Source organism: Chenopodium album, chromosome 7 (genome assembly GCF_948465745.1).
Source record: "Chenopodium album chromosome 7, dcCheAlbu1.1, whole genome shotgun sequence".
NCBI lineage: Eukaryota > Viridiplantae > Streptophyta > Magnoliopsida > Caryophyllales > Amaranthaceae > Chenopodium > Chenopodium album.
The window spans coordinates 63,273,936-63,290,740 of record NC_137840.1 but is presented as its reverse complement, the minus strand read 5'-3'; the positions used below and the strand labels follow the sequence as shown (position 1 = coordinate 63,290,740).

The 16,805-nt window shown below is 32.8% G+C and overlaps 1 protein-coding gene across 1 annotated transcript; it reads left to right on the top strand.

The window, feature by feature from the left end:
• Positions 1–6,678: 6,678 nt before the first annotated feature.
• LOC145638061 (RNA-binding protein 2-like) lies at positions 6,679–14,535 on the top strand. Its single transcript, XM_081689028.1, has 6 exons — positions 6,679–7,014; positions 12,060–12,196; positions 12,315–12,588; positions 12,684–12,745; positions 13,426–13,507; positions 14,077–14,535. The coding sequence occupies exons 1-6, from the start codon at positions 6,936–6,938 to the stop codon at positions 14,178–14,180; spliced, it is 738 nt and encodes a 245-aa protein (XP_081545154.1). The 5' UTR covers positions 6,679–6,935; the 3' UTR covers positions 14,181–14,535.
• The last annotated feature ends 2,270 nt before the right edge of the window (positions 14,536–16,805 follow it).

Sequence of the window (16,805 nt, the reverse complement as noted above, 5' to 3'; positions counted from 1 at the left end):
TTCGATAGTGCTCAATAGCTAAGTATGCTTTGAGGAGTTGTTCTCTAGCAATTAGCACTGAAATTGATGAATCTACTCCTTTTGGACATTGGATTTAGAAATATATCCTACTCTTTTTTATAGCGAGGATGGTATAGAAAGAAAAAGGATGTGCACCTTTATTGGTGTGTTATGGGGGTATTAGTTAACAAGGAATGAAATGGTGTTTAGAGGGGAGCTTTAAAGGTTAGCTACCCTTCGTAGGGCAAGTGAGAACTACAAGGAATTGACTACCTTTTTGAAATCCGATGTTAGAAGACTTGGCACACTTTAATATATGGACAGGCATTCAGGGCCACCCCCGAGTTTCCTAAGGGTGAATATAGGAAGAGAAAATGCTCTAAGATGCCAACCCCGATCAAGGGAGGATTCAGGAGATTATTATCATAACAGATGGCTCCTTGCAAAAGCACTCGTGGAATGCGGGTATGGCTTGGGTTACATATCGATGGTACTACTATTTTTTATAATGGAGGTGATGTCTATAAAGCATCTTCAGCCTTGCATGTGGAACTTTTAGCTTGCTTGGGTGGTATTCGATGGGCAAAGGACGATGCTAGTTAACAGAGTAACAATTTATTCAAACTCCTCGACTATTATACATTTACTATAGGACTAAAAGGAAGAAATTGAATTTTTCAGGCTTCTTAGAGAATTAAGGGGGCTTGGTAAACTTTTCCATACTTGTGTAGTCTGGGAAGTTAGTAGGGATCAGATTAACAAATCCCATATCCTTGCAAATGGATGCAGGTTTAACCTGACTTGTTTTTCTAACTTTTAGTTTTTAGTATCATGTTGTTAAAAAAAAAAACCCAAAAAACATTGTCTCCAATTGTAGCACATAATTACCAGTAGTGACATACTTGTTAAATTGTGAGATAAATGTGGAAAATATCATGCATAGAATTTCATAAGCAATGCCAACTTGTGAGCTGGCTTTACCAACACATTACAAGAAAAGTGTGTGTCCATTGAAAAAAATGAAGGTGGTAGTTCATCAATTCCTATATTTCATCTCAATTCTAATCTATCTCTGTCCCTCATACTAAACACATTACAATTGTGTAGGGAATATTTCAAGTCATCGCACACTTGTGCCCCACTATGATCATACACTTAAGCATGGTTGCGTCCAAACTCCGAAGGGAAGGAAGCTAGAGTAAAAGAGTCGCCAACAAGTTTTAGGAACTTGTAAACCATTCACAGGGTGAAGGTTACACCCCTTAACGATTTAGGAGGTCGTTAACTCCAATAGGTCTGGAACCATGACAGAAAGTTCGGGGATAAAGGTACAAATCCAACCTAAAAGATATTGAACCTGCCCTAAAAATAGGCCTCTACTTTATTCTTCTCGTATTCATGTGCGTTTGCTGACTACCATGCAATCAATAGATTAACCTAAACTTGTTTATCTATGTTGGTTTAATATTAATGCACAAACAAAACTATTATTGTCGATCACTTGAATTATAATCAAATTAACCTAAACAAGATTATTAATTATCTTATTAAGCGTGATTACAAGTACAAATTCCCTTTAAACATGCATAAAAGGCATGATCAAGCAATAACAATAAATAAATCATCAAGCAACATAATAATCATAATAATAACAATCATAATTAAAATAATCATGATGAAAATAATATTAATAGCAAGATCCTAGGCATGATACTAACAATATTAATAACAAACCCTAGCATGTCACTAAATAATAAAGATTGAAGCTTTAGCCCTAACATGATACTAACATGATATAAGGAAAGAAATAGGAAACATTCTTTGAATCATATTTGATATGAGAAATTACCCTAAACATGATACTAGGAAGCAATAAAACATCCTAACATGATACTAGGAATCAATAAAACAATCTAAGCATGATTTCTATATTAAAAGATCAATAAAGCAATTAAAGTACTTACTTCGATGCCTCGTACCTCTTTCTAATTACAAAATACACGTGTTAGTAACTTCAAGGAAAATAATAAACAAAACAATTAAATTAAATAATTGAAATAAAGATTTGGGACCAAACCTTTCACGTCTAGGGCGAAGGCAACTTCGAACTTGGATAGGTGTTTCTAGAACTAATGTATGAGGGATTTTGTGAGAGGGAAAGTTTAGAAAAAGAAAAGAGAGATAGAAAGCTTCTAGCTTCTAGAGAGAGAAAGAGAGAGATGATTGTAGATGTAGATTGTGAATGTAGATCATTTCAAAACAGGGAGATACGACCCCTATTTATAAGAAAAATAGCACGGGATCAAAGAAAATCATATTCAGAATAAAACTCCTCCCGTCGCAATCGACAGGAGCTAGCGCCAAACGACGAGCTCGTCGCCAGGCGACGAAGGCTAGCGCCTGGCGACGACTCTGTCGTCTCGCGCTGGTCCAAAAGTCAACGCGCTTTTCCACGCGTAATTACCTTCAACACCGGTTGCAGGTAATTATGCGTCCGAGCAGTTTTTGAAATCAGATTTAATTATTTTTATTCTAAATAAAACATTCTTTTAAAATAACAGGCCCTCCTCGAGATCATCGGGCCACCTTTGAAAATCATTGGACCTAATCTAATTTAATCCATAACCTCCTCATAAGTCATCGGAATTGGGCCTATAATATATCATAGGAAAGCTCTTTTCGAGCCTAATCCAACTACACTATTATTGGACCTTTATTATAGACCAAACCAAATTGAACTGGATATTTTTCATAAATAGGAGTGAGAAAAGAAATATTTTTAGAAAACAGAAAGAGAAATATTTTAATTAAAAACATCCTCATCACTAGAATTTCCACACTTTCACCTCGTTTGATAAAATGACGTGAAAGGTATTCATCACTGGGTTTGGTTTTGGGGAGATAAATTTGGGTGTCTACAAATTGCTTAATTGAGAATTCTTTCTAATTCAAGTAGGTTATCTTCAATTCACCTTATTTGTCATGAATTTTTCTGACAAGATCTGATATGATTTCTAAAATGGATTAATCTTTAACCTTATTTATATGTTGATTTGTAAATAATTAAATAAAAAAAACACTATAAATTAAGATGTCATTAAATTCGTTTTATTGTGTACATTATAAATATGTTTTTTTTTTCTTGTTTTTTTTTATTGAGGGATTAAAAATGTATAAAAATAGGCAAGTAAGCATAAATAGAGATAAGATTTAACTAATTTACAAAAACGTAAATATTTTCTTTACTAAAGTGAAATGAACCTTGCCTTATACCAAGTATTATCCGAGAAAAATTTGCCAAATGCAGTCATTTAAAATACCAAATTTACTAATTGTAGACTTTTAAAAAAATAATATTCAGTAAAATTAATTTCAATTCAATAAAATAATTTCAGTCAGTAAAAATAAGTTCAATTCAGCAAAAATAATTTCAATTCAGTAAAAATAATTTCAGTTCAGTAAAATTCAGTAAATGTAAAGAAGAAATATAATAGGGACTCAGTAAAAATAATTTAAGTTCAGCAAAAATGATTTCAGTTCAGTAAAAATAATTTTAATTCAGCAAAAATAATTTCAGTTCAGTGAAAATAATTGCAGTTCAGCAAAAATAAGGTGAAGTGAACAGGGCCTTAATTGACGCAAATTTCCTTTTTTTTTCCGACTAAAATCCCCTAAAATTAACATCATTTATTTTCTTTTTCCCCTCCCTTCTTTATTTCATTATGTTGCACCACCGACTACTTACTACTCACTTTTTATCACAACCATATATAAATGGCGAACAAGTCACCTTTTTACCATCTTTAACCCTTTTCTAACAATTTTAATGGAGTTTCACTATTTGATTCATTTTATCAAACTTTGTTTAGAGGAGAATAGATTATCGATGGAAGTATTGAGTTGAATCTCTCCAATATTCACAAATTCAACATTTTTGGAACAAATTGGGAGGGAAAAAACCCAAATCTCTCTCCCACCTCTTTCCTATATTTTGTGTTTTTCAACAACAAAACTCTTTACGGTTTTTAATTTCCCAGTTGCAAGAAGTTTTTTGCAACCTAACAAAACACTTGAAGGATGGCAAAATACATGATGTCATTTTCAAGAAATTGTGGCTGAAGAATTAAAATGGGTATCAATTAACAACATATTAAAACTTTTAGGGTGCAATTTGTAATTTTTTATTTAAAATGTTGCAATTAGCAAAATAAGTAATTAAAATGGTTGCATTTGAAATTTCTTTCATTATCTTAATAATCATGATCTTATCTTATTTGTACTTTTTAGACTTTGTTTTTTTCACCTTATTTTGGCGGATTTGATCTGATTTGATTCATTTACTTGACCAATTTTCTTTGCATTACGAAATTAAAGATATTTAGCTGAAAAAAGTTGCACATAAACAAATAAAATAACTTACTCTCTTTCTCCCTAAATATAGTCCGCGTTTGACTTTTTCCAGTCTCCAAGTTGTGTCTTTAAAAAATCAATATCTCTATATTCATACGCGTAAAAATTATAAAAACTTGATATTAATAAAATATAAAGCGTGACTAATCTAACAAGTTCCCACATGAACATATAATTTTTTATAAATTAACGAGAATTTATGGTAAAAGTTTTCAAAGTTTGACCCAAATAAAAAACAGAATATGTGTCAGGTGTCACCCTTTTAAACTCTATAAACGTGCCAAGTCATCAATATATGCCACGTGTCATGTATTTAAACACTATAAATATGATATGTTACCTCCACAATAAGAATTAGATTTGACATTTAAAAAATGCTTATAGCATGACTTGAACTTGAGAACAATAAGTACTGCGATACAAGTCTTACCACCTTAGCTAACCATATATTGTGTGAATTTATCCAACAAAATTATAGTTAACTTGGATAAGATGATTAGTCCTTAATTGTACTATTTGTTACATATCATTGGATAATTTAACAACTTATGTTAAATTTTGTTACAAATATTGAATATGGTTCTCCTAATACAAATCTTAATTCAAAATATTACATTTTGAAGATAATTATCAATACATTAAGCAAAAATAATCAAACGTTAATTACAAACTAGCAATTCGGGCCATCACCCGAGCCACACACTAGTTAAACCAAATTAAAACTTGCTCCATATTATAATTGTATATTAAACTTAAATAACATACTTATTTTCTCTGAATTTATTTTGTCTAAACTAAAACTAAAACTAAACTTTTTTATGTTCTTTTGAGCTGTTTTGCTTAGCTCTGTTTAGCAATGTATTGGGAAGCTCTAATCTACTTTGCTGAAATCAGCTCAGCTCACCCAGTCCTTTATCTCAAAAGAACCGTGCTAATTCTAAAATAAATGAAAATAAAGTGAACACTAAGACCCCGTTCACTTCATCTTATTTTTGCTGAACTGAAACTATTTTTATTGAAACAAAAGTATATTTTTTGGTGTTTAGAGAGCCACAAGAGCGGGGGTGAGAATCGATTCCAGGATCTCCTGAAATCGGGAGGGAAGCTCTAACCACTTGAGCTATCCCTCACTCTTTGAAATTATTTTTATTTAAGCAAACTTAGAGGGTGTTTGGTTCACATAATTAAGGTATAAGGTATGAGTTTAGAATGATTTAAATTCATACCTTATGTTTGTTTTATGATTTTATGAGTTTCAAACCCATACCTCAAATCCCCAAGGTATGGGGTTTAGAAACCTTGAGGGGGAGGTGGGTTTGGCTCATTCCCATACATTTAGGCTTAAATAAAAGAATAAAACCATTGCATTTTATAATTATACCAAACATATGGTATTAAGAATCAAGTTCCAAACCCATACCACTATGGTTTCATTCCTAATTCCAACCCCATACCACTTTGCGAACCAAACGTCCCCTTAACTTATCAATCAATCAATTATCAATTATCAATTATTCAATTATAAATATATACTACTAAAAGCGAATCTGAAGGAACACTTGACAACATATTATTAAAAAAAATTCCCGCCAAAATTACTTTCTACAAAAATCGTTATTATATAAAAATAAAGATTGCATTTAGATTATGACTTTTTTTTTTTATATAAATTCTAAAATAAACTTCCTAAAATAACAACTTGCACATTATAACTATAAATATTTTCTCTCACATGTTTTAATTGTTTTATTATATTTCATGCACTTTAATACCTGATGAATCGATTCATTAATTTTTATATAATTATATTATTATTGTAATTATTCAACAACCGTGCATTTGCACGGGGTTTAACCTAGTTTTTACTATACTAAAATTATTTTAATTTAATATTAATTTTTTAAGGTGAAATGAGCCGGGCTTAAGCAAGGGCTATAGACCTATAGTATTTTTTTTTTGAATAGAATATAGACCTATAGTATATTACTCCCTCGTTTTTAAATACTTGCTACATTTCTATTTTTTGCATTACTCATTTATGCTACTTTGACTAATGTTTGTGATTCATACATAAGAAAATATATAGTCGTGTGGGTACTTGTTGAAATCATCTCAATGAATAGATTATTAATTTTCAATTGTTAGGAGTTATACCTATTGATAATTAAAGATATTAGTTATCAAAGATTAGCATCGACATGCGTGTCCAAGAGAAATGGAGCAAGTATTTAAAAACGGAGGGATATCCTCCTCATACATACTTGTACATTTTTTTATTACTCTTATTTTTTTTTTTTTTTTTAGTGAAACCAAACAAGCGTGATTAAGGGGTTGATATCCTCCTCGTATTTGAGATCTATTGTAGTGCTGCCAATCACTATTCGATGCCTGAAATTCACAACACCACTTCTTGATCGATTTCAATCTTCTTCCCCAATTTCAATTTAGGTTTTCCTAAAACTTCAAATTCACTCAAATCAAGTTTCGAAACTCTGTAAATCTTCAAGCTTTTGGAAAATTCAACAATGGCGGATGGAGTTTGGGGTCGACAGGGACCCTTGTATACGTCTTCTGGCATGCTTAAACGCCCTCGCAACGATTACGGTAACTCCCTCTCTCCTCAAAATTTTCTTTTGCTATATGAATTTGAATTTGGCGATTGTTTATAATCTAGGGTTTATCCTGTTTATTGTAATTATTGGTTGATTTATCTAATTTTAGTTGATTCATCAAAATATGGTTGATTGATTTGTTGCGATTTCAAATCACACTGTAAGGCTGTTTTCGCGGTAGGAATTGACATTTGATTTGGGAAAAAACACTATCATCGTTAAACAATGATCTCTTTGTGAAATTGTGATTTGTTCATTGCGTAAAAAGTTGTAAATTGACTGTAATTGTTGTCTTGCGTTTCGGTTCTTCGTCGTGTTTGATTAAGATGTTTGTTTCATGTTAAATTACAAGCGTGTTCCTAAACAAAGAAGCATTTGATGCTAAAGAAGAGAAATTTATTTCTCCAGTGGCAGGAGATTTGTAGGAGTATGACAAAATTGATATTCCACACATGATTTTCGTTGTTATTATTTTTTTGAACTTGAAATGAATTCGCTTTATTAAAGTTGAATTTTTTAAAATGGGTGTGGTCTTTTCTACAAGAGTCTGGATGACAATAACTTTTTGTGAATTGCGACTTTCTGGAGCTATTTTAGTGGGGTGGGGATGGGAGTGGGTGGAAGGCGGGTGTGTGTTAGAAAGATCGGAGAGAAGAAAAGAGAGAAATACGTAAAAAATGGGTTGTAAATAGGGATGAGAAATGATACACTGCCACGGACTATCTTTATCTTTGTGTTGGAAGTTTGTTGACAAGTCAGCATTAGGGAATGGCTTTACGCATTAATGTTGAAGTAAATGGATTTGAAGCAAAGGGATTTGCATGAGACTGAGCTATTTGATTATAAGGGATGGAAGAGGAAGATTTTTGTGAATGACTATATGGAATAATCACTTTTGGTTCATATAGCCAACCCCACTTATGGGATTAAGGCTTTGATTGATTGATTGACGTTGAAGTAATTTTTATAGTTGGATAAAGATTAATGTGTGTATGATATGATCTGTTGGAAAATTTTCCAAAGCATCATTTTGATTCAATATCCATGCATAGGATCTGAACAAAAAGGAGGCTTATTCTGGTATGGTTATTGATGGGAAAATCCTGTGCTGGAACTCGTTAGGTTAACTGAGTGGGCACCCAAGGTCATTTTAATCAAAAAGCAATACGGAACAATGTTAGCTGCTGTTGATTGCTAGATTTTGGATCACATAGCTCTGTTTTACCTTGTTAAAGAACAAACCACAGGATTCATTTAGTGCATTGTAGTTGGCAAAAGAGTGATTAGTATAAAGCTTCTTCAAAGTATTGATAGCAACTAGTTGAATTCAGTTTGTTGAATGAGGGGCTTAGTACAAAGGTTATGTGATAAACTAGTGGGAGGTCAATAACACTAAATCCACTTTTTGGAAAATTTAATTTTGAGCTTTGCACTTTGACGTGTAGCTTGGGAAATTAAAATCTTTAGTTAAGGGGATGATTTTCTATTAAGCTCATGAAAGATTGGGTAGGCCAACTAGAATACCTCATTGTCACTTGTTAAAAAAAAGATGGATGGAAGCTTTAGAGTATTCATGGCATATGAAAGAAAATTTATCCACTTTTGCTGGTGAAATAAACTGAATTCTTATACCCCTACCCAAATTTTATATCCGTTTTCACTAATCACTTTTCAAGTTCAACTTTGTCAGTCCTTCAAATTTCGATTAATAGCAACTTTAATTTTGATAGAATTCTCTGAGAAAGAACAATATGATTCAGATATGACTATGATCATCATAACTTTTTGTGTTGGAGGAGGACATTACTATATGCTAGACTAATCAAAGGGCTATTTGATTTTTGTAATGGTTGTTTTTAGACTGAGAAATGGATTATTGGATTGAGGTTTAGACTTTAGAAAGTCTTTATTTTCATAACTTCTACTGGTTGTGGGTTTGTTGTGGACAATTAATGGATGGAGCAAGCTGTGCGTCCCCCTCATAATTGGTGTTTAATGTAGGACTAACTTATGCTTGACATGTGTAAATGTTCTCCTGTCTCGAAACAGTTTAATTTAAGCCAAATTTGATAATAAGCCATCTTTGATATTATTTTGGACTTTTGGATATCAGGAGGTTTCTTCTGACAATTATGTGATTGGTTCTTACACCCTTAACTGAGATACAGAGATAGTGATATTGAGGTTGCCAACTTATACTCTGGTTCTGGGTTTAGATTGGAGAGTAAATTTTTTTCACAAGGATGATGAGTGCTGGTATGAGTTTCTTGAGTTTGATGTCAAGTTTTTCATAAGGTATCCTCATCTATACACATACAACCATTGTATGTTGTCCATAAATATAACACCATTAGAAATTTGACACATCAACACAAAATGGGAGAAAATTAGGAGCCAAATATAAATTGAATGTAATGGAACTTGTGCCTATTATTTTAACCAATAAAAACATGACAAATTAGAGTTGTATGTAGGGACCACATATATGTAAGGTCATATGTCAACATAGATATGTTTATTATGGAGACTTGGAGAGTTTTGTGTTAAGAATAAAAACAAGTCCAACAACCTATATTAGTACATTATTTCCTGTAGTCCTATTTATAATATTAAATATGGACATATGGTATTCTAAAGACTTGTGAATAGAATCAGCATATGTTATGTATTTCTGTTTTCTTGTTGTTTTGCTTGATGTGTTGCGTTATAGATTCTCCCGCTCCGTATATTGATACATATAAATGCTTATAAATATGAAAAAGAATGAGGACGAGTAAAGTAGGCCTACTCTCTTATGGAGTTTGCGACTTAAAATTTTAAACTTATTACATAAATATTTATAGCATTATAGGTACTGTAAACTGTTGAAGGGTAAGATTAAATCTACTGGAGTTATATGAATTTAGCAGATTGGTAACTGTGTTGTTTCATAGCATGAGTATTTTTGCTCTGTTAGATATAGTTTATTGCAAAGTGTTATTTAGCTTCTGATTCAACAAGTTCATTCATTAGTATTAAAAACCAATTTAAAACGAAAACTTGAATGCAAGCTATGAAGGTGATGGTTACATGGTTGATATGTCAGAGAATTACATAAAGTTCTCTTAATTTATTAGAATAATTCTTCCTTGGGCCTTTGTTTTTTGGGTTGGTCAATGGTGTCTATGGGGTCTATGAAGCTGTTGGTAACTTGGATGATATTGTAGGTTTTTTTTTTTTTTTTTTTTTTTTTTTTTGAGTGAGAATTAAGTTTGCATGATATTTGGAGTTGATATAGCTTTATTTTTGTTTTCCTGTCTCAAGAAGGCTATAAATTTTGAGATTGATGAGTGGTTTCAATTAGCTACTTCCTCCTTTAAATACTTGCTCCATTTCTCCATTTCTCCATGCGCGGAGTTTTAGGAGAAATTAGAGAAAATAATAAAATATGGAGGTAGTGGGGTTGGTGGACGAATAAAAATTGTAAAAAGCAAAAGTAATTGAGAGAATTGAAGGAGATAGAGTATGAAATTAATAAAATACAATTTATGTTGAGTCCACTAGTTAAGAGAAATAAATTAAATATTGTAAAAGCTTTCCAAATAAGGAAATAAAGCAAGTATTTAAAAACGTCCAGAAATAGAAAGTGGAGCAAGTATTTATAAATGGAGGGAGTATTTACATTTGTATTAATTTATACATTCTCCGATTTTTTTTTTTTTTTTTTTTCCTTATATCGTATTCAGAATGTCCCCAACTAAACTCGTATTTACCTGTTAAGGTATTAAAGCTTTATTTTTTCTTGCTGTAAATGTTTTTAGTAAGGAGACATGTACTACCTCCTTTCTTTTATGTTCTACTCATATACTATAGATACGCAATTTAAGAAATCGTTGAAGAATGTGAGTGGGTGTAAGATAAAGGAAGAGAGAGGATGTAAAAATGTGGGTTTGTGGTAATAAAAGTTGAATAAGTTAAGAGAGATTACGGAAAGGTATAATTATTATGGGGTTAAAGGGGTAAGATAGTTAATGGGGTAAGCCATAAATAGAGTAATGCAAAGTGAGTAGATTATAACAAATGTCCTAAAAGAGAAAGTGAGTAGAACAATAAGAATGGAGGGGTATATAAGTATATAACAACTTTGATGAAAAAAGCGAGAAATGTGTACAGAAAAGAGTAAAGTACTATGTCACATAGAGGCCCACTAGATGGGTTTTTTTTTTTTTTTTTTTTTTGTAGGTATTAGATTGCAAGTTTATAGGACTTGCTCCTATGTTTACTACTTGCAAAAAGTTGTTAGCTAAGCTATACCTGTCTAGCACTCCCTTCATCCTACTTCTAGTCTTATTAGGTCTTTTCAAATTACATACAAGATGCAATACTTCTATAATGCCTATAAGTATCCACCACCCCACTAACTTTAATTAAAAATGCGCCACTATCCACTAACTATCACAAATTCAATTAAGAACTCCAAAATGATGAGTTAATTGCATTGCAAGGCTTGAATTCCCATTTTTTCTTCTCTAGTATGGTAAACGACTATTCAGCTAGCACATCCTAAATGGAATGCTAGTTTCAGTAGCTTTTTAAGGATGGCTGCAAGTTTTTTATATTCAGAATTTGGGTCATTGCATAGGGACATCTAACATCTGATTTTACCAAAAATATGTTTTAAACTGTGCTTCCACACACAATACAAATAGCCAAATGGAACTTTCAACAGTCATGGGTTAATCAAGATTAATTGCTTATAATCAGTATATTATTGTAAGAACTTAATAATTTTAATCTTATGAGTGTATATTTAAGACACTCTAGTGATGAAGATATTTTAAATTTACTGACAATATATTGGTCAAAGTTGACTCATATTTACCCTACTCCTATTTTGAAGAAGTGGCCATCTTTCTGCCAATAGGCTTGTACCTTTTAGGGTTAAATTATGAAATGGACATATACAAGGATGAAACTCATTTCTGCTACCCATGCACAGGGCTATTGAGTTAGTCTCCTTAATTCTGTTGAACTAAAATTTTAATCATGATCCCACAGAGCTGCCTCCTTCACGGATAACACCTGCACTTGATATGCGTGACTATTTAATACGAGACGATGAACGAGGAGGACCCAGGGTTGCAAAGGACTCACAAACACTAGGGTCAGCGTATGACCGTTATCTCCAAAGAACGGTAGTCTCTTCGATCCTATTGAGACACTTTATCGTTTTCTGTTTGGCCTATCCATCTAATTGCTGAAGTGCACACTACTTTTTTTTTTCTTTTCATTTTCCCTTCTTCTCTACCAAAGGAAGTTCCATCCTACAATGCTGGAGAAGCTAGTACATTTCCAGGAGCTTCATTGGGAAGGAGTATTTCAGTGGGAGAACCATCTTTATTGGGCCGCCCTGGATCTATGGCCCCAGATGCAGCATCAAATGGACGAGATGTTGGATTTGGGGGTCAGCTGCGAGTTGATACGTTGGCCAGACCTGTACGCGAAACTGTACCTCTTCCTTCCGACGCTTCAAACACTCTATATGTTGAGGGACTTCCTCCGAATAGCAGTAAAAGAGAAGTAGCTCGTATCCTTTTTTCATCACGTGCTTGACGACATATAGTTATACTGCATTATGACAGAATCAATAATTTTATTTGATAAGTTTCTTAACTAGTCTAGATATATTTCGCCCCTTTGTGGGGTATAAAGAAGTACGATTAGTGACCAAGGAGTCCAAGCATGTAAGTGAGCAATCGATTTCATCTCCTTGTTTCTTCATACACTGGTTGCTACTTTTTTTTTTAATTTATTTTTTTTTAAAATTTTTTATTTGACCTCAATTACCTTGATTGTTGTTTCACTTATAACGAAAAAAAATTGTACTGTTTTTTGTACCTTGCTTTTCTTATTTTTATTTTTATATAAAAAAATAGGAATATTTACAAATAAACTTTCAGCAATTTGACTAATTCATTGACTTAGCTTTATAACTTCTTGTTTGTATTCTGCACTTAGGAATTTCAAAATTGACCTGGTTTGAAAAACCTAACCCAATCTGAGTCAAAGCCGTCAAAACAGACTTGAATCTTGACGTCCCATGAAAGGTTTTTAAAAAATTGCATTTCAGAACATAAATTAAGCTGAATTGTCTGAACCCAACCCAGTTTGCAAAAACAGCACAAAGGTGCAATTAACCCTAGAACCTGACAAGCTGATATTATCTGAATTAAACTACTTAAGTGAATATCTTGGAAGTCTGCTGAAAGTTATTGCCAAAAACCAACCTTAAACCTGATAAGTATGACCCAAACTCTACATATATTCTTTGTATTTATTTCTGGTAATGTAATTATTGCTAGATCTGATTATATTTGCATTTCTGTTGCCAATATACAATTTAATTATACTTATTGTTATGCAGCGTGGAGGAGATCCTCTCATCCTCTGTTTTGTGGATTTTGTTGATGCAGCCTGTGCTGCTACAGCTTTAAGCGCCTTGCAAGGTAATTGATTATTTAGTCCCTGCTAGTCATTCTAGGCCACTACACTAGCTTTTCTCGTGTGTTGAAGTAGTTTAGCCATGGTTGAGAATGCTTGCTGAAGCACAAAGAAGTGTTACAGTTTTTTCAATTAATATTTGAATTGGACTGAAATGTTCCATTTTCTGCGAAATTTTGTTACATTTTCTTCAGTTGATACATTAATTAGACTGAAGGTTATAATCTTCCCTGTTAGGAGATTAATATCATATTACTGGTTTTAGATTTCCTAAGAGAGCTACCCTTCCTAATATATATTGCTAAATTATGATTAGATTTTTAAAATGGGCATAGTTATCTTTTTATTTGAGAGTGAGAGAGAGAGAGAGAGAGAGAGGGTGGGGGGGGGGGGGGGGCGGGGGAGGTTAGTAAGAAGAATAGATTGAATAGGCGAATTATTAGTGTATTGGTAAAATTATGCTTATGAACAGTGGGGACAATGTGACAATTAGGACAAAAGAAATTATTTTGTGGCTTGTCTTCAAGCATTGCATTTATAATGACTCGTTATAATAACTAGTCCCTACTGACAGGTTACAAGATGGATGAAGATGATCGAGATTCTGCTTATCTACGCATACAGTTCTCTCGGCACCCTGGTCCTCGATCCGGTGCTGGATCTCGTGGGAGGCATTAGTGAATGAGATGGGGCAAGTGTGCTTTTTATTAATCATGCTCCAATTTGGTGGTTTATTTTGCCCTATTGTATCATGGTTCTATGCCTGCCTTAAAGGTTATAGAGCATGCTGGAAGAGATGAGGAAAAGAAGATAAATATCGGCATCTGGATTGAAGTGGCGTAGATCTGTTAGCCTTTACTTCAATTTCTGGCATCCGCTGTGTGATGTGTAGTTTACGGCAGGTTTTTGTTTAAACCTGAGTGCTACTTATCTTAGTTATATTACCGTAAATTAATAGCTATAAATCCAACGAATGCATTAGCTCAGCTATTCCCTAATTGAGCGTATTATTAAGGGTACTATTTCAAGGCTAGCTACTTGGTCGGAGATAGCTAATTCTTATGCTCCAAACATGGTTTTCAAAAGATGCAAAATTTGATGATACGCTATGATCTGCTTTGCTTACATAAGTTTTGAGTTCCAAAATTGCTTTATTCATATACTGATTTTGGCATACCTATTAATCTATTATTGATTTTAGCATCGAATACAAGACCGGTGTTTTGCAAAACGGAAGTGACCATCAGTACACATTGGAAAAATGGACTAACTGGGCTGTATTGAAGAGAACTAGAACAGTCCGAGCCAAAAAAAAAAACACTTTGAATTTCCAATAAAACTGATATTGGGGAATCGCTCAAATGGAACCAAATTTCAGCTTCAGTTACATACTTTACATTCCTAGAGAAGCAAACTATGCTGCTGGCTACTTGGCTAAGTTAACCATGGATATGGAGGAGGGAGAGAAGCACCATGACACTGCTCCGTGGTGTGCTAGGGTTGTGTACGTGGAAGATGTCAAGACATCTACCCTTGATCGCGTTGTTTGCAATCCCTGTCGCGCCCGAGACTTTGTGGGATGATGGCAAAAGAAATGTTGGTTGCATTTTGTTTGATGTACTCTACTCTTACACTGTGTTTGGATAAAAAAAGGGGAAGGAAAAGAAGGGGAGGGAGGAGAAGAGGAGGGGAGGGAATGGGAGGGGAGGGAAGAATTGTGAGTTTTTCTTCCAAATCTCTCCATTGTGGAAGGGCTTATTTTCCTACAATTTAATCCCTCCATTTCTCTCCCCTCTAATTCATTTCCTTCCTCGTTTGTTATCGAAATGAAAGATATCTCATCTCTCCATTTTCCTGCAGTGAATGATTAGTTTCACTATTCTTTCATTTTCAATGGCATTTCCTCTGTTAATTTTGTTCTACCAACTTATTGTTTGTGCGGGTGAAAAGGAATCTAAGAAGGTAATCAACCTTTAATTAGCTTTTTATTGAGTAAATACGAAACACTGAAATAGTGTTTATAAGTGGTGTCGAGAATAGAAAAGCTATTTTGAGGCTTAAAGCTTTCACTTGAGATATTTTTTGAGAAAAGTTTTTAACCATAAGATACCTTTTCCTAATTTGTGGCACAAGATGTAATCTAAAAGCCTGAATGTACGTTGGAATTTTGTAGTTAATAATTAGGAAGCTCCAGTTTGTCTTTAGTTTATCACATGACATTTTGGTAAATAAATCAACAATTTTATTCAGTCAACATCATTATGGGATCCACTTTTATTGAAAAAGTTGTTGATTTATTTACAAAATTGTCATATGATAAACAAATTTTGTGTATTTCAGAGATCAATTTGTAATTACCCGTTAATAATGACCACTAACATATTATTTGTTTAATATATATATCTGTTCCGCTAGACAAAAAAAATTATGATTTAACGGTTGTAGCATGTTATAAATACAAAAGAAAATCTAAATCCCTTAGGAGACTTTGTTAAGAATAAAAGTAAATAAAGTTTCTAGCTTTTGTGCTAGTTGTAAGTCGAATATTGTATCATTCAACTACACATACTATGAATTCTAAGAAACTTTAATTTAACTTTTGAACGTGAAATTAACATCAAGTAGCATAAAAGAGAGTTAATTTCCTCATGCATACCTTTTTAAATTGTTGGTAGGAACTTGTAAGTGCTTGAAAGAGTGAACACACAAATGGTAAAAAATTCTTCAAAGAGCACTTAATGATGACAATTGCCTTCTATGTGAAAAGTCAATTTGAGATGCATTTACTTCAATTCTCTTCATTCATTGTCATTATCTACTAGCTAGTACTATACCAAAAAAATGATCAACTTTATTCCAACTAGTATCAAATATGTTCATGATGAACTTGGAAACTAGATTCTTTGTGCCATGTGAACTTATTGCATACCCTTAGCTTAATTTGTATGTAAGGTATGTTCTCTTCAGATTAATTTCAGTTCATTTCAGCTCCAATCAGTTCAATTCAGTTCATAATATTTTTCTCTCATAAAATATTCATTTCATGATTTCAGTTCAGTTAAACTCCAATTATTTCTGTTCAGCTTAGTTTAGTAAATCAGAACAGATCCATAATATAAGAAATTTCGTAATAAAGTTTTCTCTATCGCAAGTTAATTTAACTCGTAAAGTTAAATTATTTTCAAAACGGTGATAAACATACTTCAAATGTTATTAATTCAGGACATAGGAGGAATATGTTGTAGCTTAAACAATTATAATAATTTATAACAAACATATTATTACATGATGCTTGAGTTGCAT